Here is an 11,220-nt window from a genome sequence, read left to right as displayed (position 1 = left end):
TATATGCTTTTATAAATATCTAAAATCATAAGAAAAAAATCTCAAATCTAATCAATTGAAGTTAGGTAGCCATGTAGCGAAATAGTGATATCAATAAGAATGTAGTCTTTTCAATCCAAGACACCATTGGAAATGAAATTAAATAATGTTATATGTATACGTTTTTTATCAGTATATAATTTGCTATATAAATAATATATCATCATGTAATTTGATGTTTTTTAATTCAAAATTATTTAATTATATAATGATATATTATCTGTATATTTAATTATATAATAAGAAATATGAACATAGTTTTATTGAATGAGATTAGGAAAGAATTTAAAAAAAGGGTATCCAGTTGTGTACCCAACCATGCAAATGGTCCCAGATTTATTTTTGGGTCAGTTTTGGTTACTTAGAAGGTGAAACTAAAACCAGAACCCGAAAAACTGGAATGAATTGGTTTAACAAAAATTAGAATCGAAACCTATCAGAGATAGGCAAGCAAAGTATTGAGGAATTATTTTAGGGAGTTTTAGAAGAAGGCCCCAGAGGATGCACCTCAACCTGGAGACAAGACTAAAAAAGATAATGTGAGGGAAGCCGACTAGGAAGATGACGACCCTATCTTGGACGAAGAAACTCAGCCACCTTTTAAGAACCAGTGCAAGTGCTCGTGCTCGAAGAGACTACTCCCTTATCCTCCTCTATTGATCTTATTTTTTATTTCTACTCCTCATCTTTAGACTCTTCGTAGGTCTGACAAGAAGCAGACCTTGGCAAACATTATGCCAAAGAGGGGGAGTGGCTGGCGAGAACAAACAACAGGGGAGAAAAGAACAAAAGAATCATCAATGTTTTCATGTTTTTAATGATTTTCTGCAGGGTTACAGAAGAACTTTTTCTGAATTTGCTGAACTTGCTGAACCATTATTTTTTTAGTTTTGTAGATTGTTATGATTGTACCTTTTAGGACTGGGCAGTTCATAATTTTCTAATATATTGCCTTGTGGAATGCAAGGTTGTTTATGAACTACAGATTGTGTGCAAATTATAGTTTGTCTTGTGAGTATAATTATCCTTATCCTACTATACATAATACATATGATAAACTATATTGAATTAATATGATACAATAGACATATAATACAACATAATATATATTTTATAATATAATAAAGGCCAAACGACTATTTCCCACCCAAGGTTTAGCGTTTTCTCAAATGTCCCCCCTTTAACTATGGAAACACCAAACACCCACCCATGACCGGTTAGATTTAACAAAACCCTAACGGTGATAAGGGTAAAATCGTCATTTTCTCTATAATATTAAAAATAAACTAAAATAGAATATATTTTGCCCCCCTAAACTTTAAAAACTAAAATTCCCCCCAGCCTAAGTTTTAAAAAATCGCAGTTTCACCCTCCCGAAGCATTGCTGACGGTCTCTGGCTCCATTGCCGACGGTCTCTCCCTCCCGAAGCATCCTCACCTTTCGGAGATCTCTTTCCTCCCATTTGGACTTCCAATCGGAGTCGGAGAAGCTGTGGAAGACGAAGAACTTCGTCGGGGAAGACGAAGTTCTTCGTCTTCCCAGTCGTCGTCGTCGTCGTCGTCTGGGAAGACGACGTCTTCCCAGACGAAGACAAGACGACGAGACGACTCGTCGTCCTCTAGGAAGACGAGTCGTCTTCCCAGACGACGAAGACGAGATCGATCGATCTCGTCTTCGTCGTCTAGGAAGACGATTTCTTTTCCCAGACGACTTCTCTCTGCACCGGAAGCGTTGAGGTCGAGTTGAGAGGGGTCGTCGGTGGAAGAGAAACCGTTGGGAGGGGAAGACGACCGATGATGGCGCCGGAGAAAGCGACGGAGAAGGGTTTGGAAATTGGAAGGGTTTGGAAATAAAACCTAGGGGGGGAAATGCAATCTTTTCAAACTTAGCTTAGGGAAAAAATGTTAGTTTTTAAACTTTTAGGGGGGAAAATGAGATTAAATTTTTAGGCATTAGGGTTCTGTTAAATCTAACCGCTCATGGGTGGGTGTTTGATGTTTCCATAGTTAAAGGGGGGACATTTGAGAAAACGCTAAACCTTGGGTGGGAAATAGTCGTTTGGCCTATAATAAATATTACCGATATGAATAAGTACATCTTTTTAGAGAAAATGATGATATAATATAAATGTATATAAAAATTTTTAAAATTTTAGAGATGTTTATGAAAACAATGATGTGTCAAATATAATTTTTATTATTATATTAATATATTAATATTTTATTTTTTAAAAATATATCATACAATATAATATAATATACAATACAAAAAATTTTATTTTTAATACACAATTTCATTACCAATTCGTGCTTGGTTCGTAGTGGTACATGAAGAGACTTCAAGTCGGAGAGTTGGAAAGGATCCCCACCTCAAAAGTTCAAAAGGAGGTGAGATGCTTAGAGTATTTCATATTTGGTAATAGACTCGACTGGTACCTTGGGAAAAATTACATTGAGTGAATGAGACCATTTTGTTCATGATCAATTTTCAGCTTACAATCGACTAGTTTATTTAAGAATTCTATTTATGCAAGATATATTGATTATAGTCTTTCTCTTAAAAATTACTACACTTATTTTGCTTCCACTTTTTATGCTTGTTTGTGTGTAAAAATGTAATTAATCTTCATCTAAATCTAATCACTAATTAGGCTAAACAATCTAAAACCCATTTCACTCACTTTCTCGAGAATCTTCAATTATCAATATTCTACATTACTAAACTGTCAGCCTTACGATTTCACACATCATCTCTCAAGTAAAACCTGAAAGGCTCTTGACCGAAAATACAAGTGCATAGAGTGTGTTAAATTACTGCCACTAATAAAAACGACATACTTGAACAAGTACAAGTTTCATGTTCTCAACAACCTGTGTAGTTAGCTACACATTAATTCTTGCTAACACATACAATGTCCCAAGTTTCCAAAGGCATGCCATACTTACATCATTTGTTAATACATCGATAACTACTTGAAGCTTGCTCCCCGTTTAACCCTCGTATGGTCAGCTGCATCAGGTTAACACGCTACATTGCCAAACTGCAACCAAACCAATTTATTCTCATAAAGGAATATGTTAAAAAAAGGGAGAAAAAATAATAGTTGATCAAGTGATGGGAAACTAACTCAACTGCTGCTGCATATTTACCAGATTCCAAAGATGAAGACATCTTGTTATAAGAGATAACTTTTTAGGAAGAATATCATTGATTATCTTTAAGGTTTTCAAATTTACCATTCTGAAGATAACTTTGAGAGTCTATATAATATGAACTGATATATTTTCTAATCGATAGTGTAAAATTACCCGTATGATGAATTCAAAACTTCAAAAATAATCTATAATATTCTCTCATTATTAGAGTGCATCCATAAATTATGTATTATGTTACTTATGCAAACAAAAGCTATGAATGAGCTTAATTAACTCACCCCAATCTGAGAGAAATATCAGAGCTTTCGGAGTCAGGTTGAGGGGGGCCAGAGTTGCCATTGGTTACGGACTCTGAAGACTGGCCTTCCTCATACATCATGTTTTCTGAATCATCAGCAGTAGCTTCTCTTTGAGCGTTGGTTTTCTCTGCCACCTTCAGTTAACTTCTCATTAACAAATGCAAAAGCAAAACATTATATGAGACGAAGCAACAAGAAGATATGATGAGTGTTCATACTTGTTGCCTCAATCGGTCATTCTCTTCCATCAATTGCTTTCCCTGAAAATGGTTATGTATGAACAAGAAGAAACACAATCATAATAGACAGGGTGTATCATTCACTATGTTGAATATTCTCTTTCACAGCTGATAGTAAGAGTAGGCATCTCACCTTTCTTTCGAGTTCATTGATCTCTTTCGTAATCTTTTCACCCTGAAAATTACCTTAAAAATAAATAAAATTTGTGTCCATATTTTCCCAGATTGTTAAACAAGAATTGGGGAACAAAATATGACTATATCGAAACCTTTTTCTCAATCACACGGCTCAATCCAATTTCAAGAGTCTTTTCGAGCAGCTGCAATTCTTCTATGTTTAATCCATGGATCTCCTCTCCCCTTAGTTTCCTGTTTTTTATGGATAAGGAGTTATATTTCAGTATGCACATTACAATAACTAATCAACGCACAAACAAATCCATACCTCAGCTGCTTACTTTTCTCTGCTATCTCCTTACTTAGCCTGGCCAAGTTGTTGCTCTCTGCCAACTGAAAAATATATATCTCCATGTTATAAAGGGCAGAAAAAGAAAACGGAATGTAAAATTTGATCACACAAGCTTGTGAAATAATATCTAGTCTTACAATGACAGGACCATTTACCAACATAAAGCAGGATAAACCAGAAGTTAAGTAGGTGCTTATATCAACATTAATGGCATATGACAAGCTTGGAAGCAACTGGCAATAATAGAATAATAAGAATCTGAAAGAAAAACATACAATCACTCTGAAGTATCCATTTATGAGAGTTAAATGGATTTCTTCGGAAACAACCTTGATTCTTGCAATAGAAGCCATAATAACAGTTTCATCAAGGCCAACAGAAAATCACTTCCATCTAGTAGTTGTTAGATAATTAGAATATAAAGGAGTGGATTAACAATACTTTTTCGCGTATAAGAAATGAAAAAGTTGATTAGAAAAACCCCTAAAAAAATATAATTTTAATTTTAAAAAAGTAAAAAAAAAAAAAAAACCATAAAAAAAGTACTTCACAAACCTGCAACTCAAGTGATGGGCCTTCCATTTTCTCAAGGTTCTTCGAGTGGATACGATGCCTCTCTATAATTTCCTTAATGCTTCATGAGAAAAAACTACCACATTGTCAGTTACTGCATTGCTATCTACCAAGTGCAAGTACATTTAATTGGTTTAAAATTCCACATTCTAAAAGCACAGACAAGAGAAGTATTACAGTTAATAGAGATATTTCAGTTTGATATCAATGACAAAGAGAAGACAAGAATATATTCTTTTACTTGTTTGATTGTCGAAAGGAAATATTATTTTTCAGCAAAATTCCATTATCACATGAAGACAAGGAATTTAAGCATAAGTATCCTTAAAGCATAATTTATGAACAATCCACCAATAATACTGCAGGAGCAATTTGATGATTTCCACAAAAAAGAAACTTATAACATCAGTTAAAACACATAATTAAGGTTTTTGATGGAAAAGACATCACTTATTGCAGTTAACATTCTATGTGTCACATTGATTAGGTACTGCATAAACAATTTGTGAGGGTTGAAACCGGCTCACATGTGGAAACATTTAATCCCACACACTCTGCTATTGATGAAACAAAAGAGTTCCTTTGAACTCTATTGCAATATAAGCAGTTAATAAGAAAGTATGTGGATTCCACTCAAGTTATAATATACCCTTATTGGTTGAATTACAACAAAATGCAAGAAGACTTTCTCTCAGAAAACAGTCATAAATTAATGATGCACTTCAAAAACAATGCATCTTTTATCGAAGAAGATGCAAAGATATTAAATTCTATATTTAATACAGCTTAATTGATAATGACTAACGTATAATGACTAACTTATTTGATGAGGATGTGTTCATCTACAGCTGTTCGGGTAAGCAGACACTACCATCTCAATGCAAAGTAGAAATGGTAGTTTTACACAGTAACAGCCAGAATGCTATTCATGCACTCGTGTAAAAATCAAGTTTATCATGCATCTTCACTTTATCAGAGAGTCGATTCAGAAAAGTAAAATTTAAAGTTGAAAAGGTTGTTGGGCCTAGATAATCCAGCAGATACGTTCACTGAATCAGTGACTGTTGAGAACATAGGCTCTATATGAGCCTACAGCAATTTGAGTAATCAAGAGAAGTTGGTAGGGCAAAGTGGGAAGTCAAAGAAGTGTCAAGGTGATGATGTGTTACATCTTTTTCCATGTCAGCAATTGTTTTATTGAAAAGTCAATACGCACAAGGTATTGCATTTAGGGATGTTTTACTTGCTTGATGGAGAGATACTCTAGAAGCATTTGGTTAGAAGAGTGAAATTGGCATGAATGTAGAATTAGCGAGAATCATCATCATAAGGTTGAGAGAGTGAAATCCAACTAGAGGATCATGGGAAAACGATCTGTGAAAGAGTATAATTTTCTGTGTATTTCATATTCAATAGAATTACAATTATATAGGAGGTTAGGATAGCTAATTTAGGAAGACTATTAACTACTCTTATCTAAGTTTAGGAAGGATATTGTAGCATTCCTAATCTATATGATTCTCTATGATTCACTATCAATATAAATATCTGAATTCCTAATCTATATGATTCTCTATGATTCACTATCAATACAAATATCTCAACAATATCTCAACAAATCTCAACACGATCAAATGCAATACATTTATTGAAAAGCCTAGAAGGACAAATTAGAGAGGTGTGAAAGCTAGGGATTTAGGTGTGATCTTTTCATTATTTGTTGAGAAGTTAATATGCTCTGTAATACATTTGCTGAATATATAAAATTCTTGCTTCAGTTTGGAGAGTGGATGTAGGGTTTCAAGCCAAACCACTATAGATCATCTTGTTTTCCTTTCCTGCATTTATATTGCCTATTTTACATTTTCAATTTGAGTTTATATTGTCTTTTCTGTTTCGATTGGGTTGTGTTTCTCAATTTTTAAAGATTATTAGCATAACAATTCTCAAGCATTTCATAAATGCTTTCTTAACAATAAATTGGCATAGAGAAATCAAATTTCTTTGAAAGCAAGTTGGTAAGTGTTAGGATTAGGATAATAGAATAGCAGGATTAGAATAATAATTGAAGATTAAAATAATAGAATTAGTTTTAGGGAATTAAGGATTTTAATAGAGTTTGATTTGTCTTAGGATTAGGATATTAGAAGAATAAATAAAGACAATGAGAGAATGTGGATTCATAGAGGAAAAATGGTAGGAAATTGGGAAGATTCTAACTCCTCGAATTACGAAAGGGAAATTAGGGTGAGTTCTCATTAGCCATTACTCAAAATTAGGGTTGTAATTACAGATCAAATTTTGTAATTAAGTGGAATAAAGCAATACAATTTAGCCCTAAATCAAATTTGTATCAATTCATTCAATTTAGTTACAATTAAAACCATCGGTCACCTGACAAATTGGCACTAGAGTATGTAGGATTGTGGGTGATGGTGAATAGAAGAATATAAAGGAGAGTGGATGAACTGGACAAGAAATCATAAAAGTCAAGGAAAAAGTTAGTTGCCTAAACACAAGGATGGGAAAGGTCAATGTGAACATGTTTGTCCTTTAGGAGTCCTTAGCAAAAATCTTAGAAGCCTGAAATCCATGGACAAACCAGTGGAAGTAGGTGTGATGGCATTGGGAGAAATGTCTAGTTACGATGGCTTCGACTTTGGGGCATGTTGGGTTTCACTTACTAACCAAAGGCAAAGAAGTTAGGAAATCATTGGCCTGGGGACAAGTTGTCAATAAAACCAATGGTCTAGTTTGCAAGGCAAGGCTACTAAAGCTCCGGATTTTATGTAATGAGGACCTAACAAGTTGACTATTTCAAGCGAAGTGTTACTTCTCTAATATGGTATTGGGGATTTGGAAAAAGTAGCCACAATAGCTATGTGCATGGAAAGTGCGACACTCAATTGGCCTCAGTGGGTTGTGGCGAGGGCCCTAATTGCTGATTGAGCCAAATTTAAAACAAATTGATGGATCGTTCATGGCCATCACAAGAAGGGAATCCCTATGAAGAACTCTTATCATTTTGAAAAACCAGTACGGTAGCAAAATACATGCCTTGATTCGAAATACTATCGACACCACTTAAAGTATGTCAAATGAATTACTGACAGGCTCATTTATCAATAGGTTGTGTAAGGAAGTAAAAGTAGAAATAAGGATGTTATGGTTGCATCATGTCATTAACCCAAAAGATAGAGACAAGAATTTCCTGGTGAATTGTATGTGAGATTGAAAAACCAACAAACCCTACAACCCTTCCCAATGATACAAGGGGCGATACACAAATCCAGTATCGAAATTTAGCAACTCAAATGTTTCTACGCAAAGCTGACTATAGGCCAAGCAAAAGCCCAAGAGCACACAAAAGGTATCTCAAACTTTCAACAAGGAACATCAATTATTTGTCTAGGGAATAACAATACATCAATCCAAAGAGATGGAGGGTTTTCTTGAATATCTAAGGCAAAGTTTTGGTAAAATGAGAAAAAAATTATATTTTTGTTGTGATATAAAATTTGTACTAGAACACCAATGTTGTTGCCAAAAACTCCAAGTGCTCATCATTATGAATGACGATAATGAGGACAAAAGGGTTCTAACCTAGTTCATCTTAAGGATAAAGTGACTTTCATTAGGGGGTTAATTTTAGAATTAGAATAATAATTGAAGATTAAGAAAACAATTAAATTAATAATTGAATTACTTTTAGGTAATTAGTGATTTTAGTAGAGTCAAAATTTGTGATAGATAAGATTAGGATATTGGAAGAATAAAAGAAAACACAAAGAGTGTGGGGGGATTAAAAAGGAAAAAAGGCTATTAAGTAAGATTTAGGCTCAGTAATATTATATGACTTAATTAGTGCTTAATATTGTTCAGTGTAAATTATGTCCATAAATAGACCAGTAATAGTTTTTTTCCCTTTTGGTGATTAATAGACAAGTAATATTGTACACACTAAAAGCAATCAAACCATCAAGTGATGTGTCACGATGTTGGGAATTACTTTGGCATAGAGAGAGAATAAAGGAACAAATAGTCTCGGCCAGGAACCTATGAAAAACCTCTATCACAACATTGATAAACCATTTACTTAAAAATCCTAAAAGGACAAGTGATCTCGATAATGTAAGTCTATACAAGCAATAATCTCAGCGATGTATGCAATTCAAAATATCGTCATTCATAATAAACAATAATAAAACTAACAAGATTTAATACAGCAGATAAATAAATTCAAGTCAATATTTTTTTAAAAAAAATTTATCAAATCCTCGAGCTGGATCAACAAAATCAAAAAACGTGACAGAAAAGCAATGTCTCACAAGGTGAAATACAAGATGATCTCTTAAAATCACAAGATGGGTTAAGAATCAAATACTACAAAAATAAACGTAAATATTAAGATACAGATGGCATCATGATTGATCATACAGTAGAAAATAATCCACTGCAGTCAGTTACAATAGAATATTGCATAATTTCTCAATAAAAAATGAGTCAAAACCCACCCCCTATATAAATCATATTTCTCATTTATAACATTTATTATCACGAATTCCTGATTCTAGACATGTCTGCCATGGCCATTTTCTTGCTAATCATTATTTTATGTACTAAGAAGACCTACAATGCTAATACATTCGTCTTCATACACAAATGAAATGACAATATAAGGAAAACTAAAGGGTTAAATCTTATAAACCTTTCAACGTTAAGAAGACGATATTCAAGCGATAGCCTACTTAGACCACAAGAAAATATAAAGGCCAAAGGACAGAGATAAAGAAGGAAAGCCTAGAAGATAAATGCACTAAAGGTATAGTTATTGCAGCTTCTAACGAATATGTGAATTCTTTGTCATAAATTTCTTGGCTTATCTCCTGTTTCAGGCAGTCCTTTCCATGAAATTGTAGCAAACCAATAAACATTTCAGACTAAAAAGTGTACATATGTATACTCTCCCAGAAATAAGCAATCCTTTTCTGTCACATACCTTTGGTCCTGATCCACTCTCTTATCCCTCAACCAATGACACTATATTTGCACCTCCATGACTTTATACTCAAAACACTTACCAACATGTAATATATATATATATATATATGCTAAAAAAGAAGGGAAATTTTAATTTTTCTCAAAAAACAGTACTAAGAAGAAGAAGAAGAAGAAGAAGAAGAAGACGAAGAACACACCACAACCTTCAACAAGAAACTCACTTGATGAAATAGAAGACAGATACCATAAATTTGAAACTATATGTCTTATCCAACAGTAGTAAAAAAAAAAATAGATCTATAAAAATATAGGCCAGACAATTTCTCATCGAGTGCTGAGGCTGAATTTATAATTCCAACATTGTCATATCAAGTTGCAGATCATCCGCCTTTACTACATGAAATATTTTATTACTTTTGCATTTTTAATTTGAACCAACACAACTTCTGAGACCCCTGACATCTATTAATACCCTTGAAACATCTTAAATTTAACTAAAAAGTACAAAACATGCTTAACATTATATGCATAGAGATAGAGAGAGACCTCGAGTTGGTGAATTCAAAGAGTTTCCCCGTAGCGGAGAAGACAATAAGAGCAACATCAGCATCGCAAAGAACAGAAAGCTCTTCGGCTTTTTTGAAAAGCCCTCTTCGTCTCTTGGAGAAAGTCACCTGCCTCGCCGTCACGTTGTCGATTTTCTTGATCTGAATCTTCTCTCTGACCATTTTTCCCCTTCTCGTTATTATTTTTAACTTCCTAAAAACAAACAATCAAGCATACAGCAATAGCAACAAATTAAACAAAACATGAACAAAAGAGGAAAAAAAAAAAACTTTTTTTTGACTTGTAAGAGCGAGGAAATAACCAGCATGTAATCAAACAAAACAAACCAAAAAAAAAAAAGAAAAACAATAAAGGATTCTATAATTAGCTGTTGTTTAGGGTAAAATAACGGTAAGAGAGAGAAAAGTCAGTAGTAAAAGTGGCGGCATTTTACTAAAAATAGAGAAAGAATCAGAAACAAAACCCTAGTAAGCAATATGCAGATATTAAAAAAGAAAAAAGAACGAAAGAAATAAACTTGTCTTCAGATCCAAAGCGATAAAAATGCACCAATTGCAAGCCAAACAAGGAGTGTTGTGGATTGGCTAAGAAATTAATTGCATTAAACTCACCAGTTTGGGGGGATTGGTAGTGTTTGTAGTGGGATTCTGAGTTTTTCCGTTTAAAGAGTTTGAAGTCACCAATGACAAAGGGAGAGATGGTAAAGGAAAGAATGTGAGCGGAAAGAAAGTCCGATAAGATAAAAGGAAACTAACCCTTTTATAGTGAAACAGCTTCTGTTTGACTTTTCTTCTGAAAAAGACTGGATTGGTGGAAGAAGGGCAATAGGAATATTTATGGTAAATTGGAGGGTTCTTGTTTCATTTCCATTTTGGAT

The 11,220-nt window shown here is 33.7% G+C and overlaps 1 protein-coding gene across 1 annotated transcript; it reads right to left on the bottom strand.

Moving 5' to 3' along the window:
* Positions 1-2,692: 2,692 nt before the first annotated feature.
* On the bottom strand, positions 2,693-11,220 carry LOC123214857 (MADS-box protein SVP-like). Its single transcript, XM_044634865.1, has 9 exons — positions 10,955-11,220; positions 10,323-10,535; positions 4,758-4,836; positions 4,179-4,243; positions 4,003-4,102; positions 3,867-3,908; positions 3,713-3,754; positions 3,474-3,628; positions 2,693-3,080 (listed from the first exon to the last, which is right to left on the bottom strand). Exons 2-9 carry the CDS (start codon positions 10,502-10,504, stop codon positions 3,068-3,070), a joined length of 678 nt encoding a protein of 225 aa, XP_044490800.1. The 5' UTR covers positions 10,505-10,535; positions 10,955-11,220; the 3' UTR covers positions 2,693-3,067.

Source organism: Mangifera indica, chromosome 1 (genome assembly GCF_011075055.1).
Source record: "Mangifera indica cultivar Alphonso chromosome 1, CATAS_Mindica_2.1, whole genome shotgun sequence".
Lineage (NCBI taxonomy): Eukaryota > Viridiplantae > Streptophyta > Magnoliopsida > Sapindales > Anacardiaceae > Mangifera > Mangifera indica.
The sequence above is the reverse complement of the archived record's forward strand: the minus strand, read 5'-3'. Positions and strand labels throughout refer to the sequence as shown.

Excerpts from the sequence above, each read along its gene's own strand:
- LOC123214857 (XM_044634865.1), bottom strand. The coding sequence starts at position 10,504 with ATGGTCAGAGAGAAGATTCAGATCAAGAAAATCGACAACGTGACGGCG. Across the intron at positions 4,837-10,322 it reads TTTGAATTCACCAACTCGAG|CATTAAGGAAATTATAGAGA; the intron begins GTCTCTCTCTAT and ends TTTCTCATGAAG. Across the intron at positions 3,629-3,712 it reads ATGACCGATTGAGGCAACAA|GTGGCAGAGAAAACCAACGC; the intron begins GTATGAACACTC and ends AGTTAACTGAAG.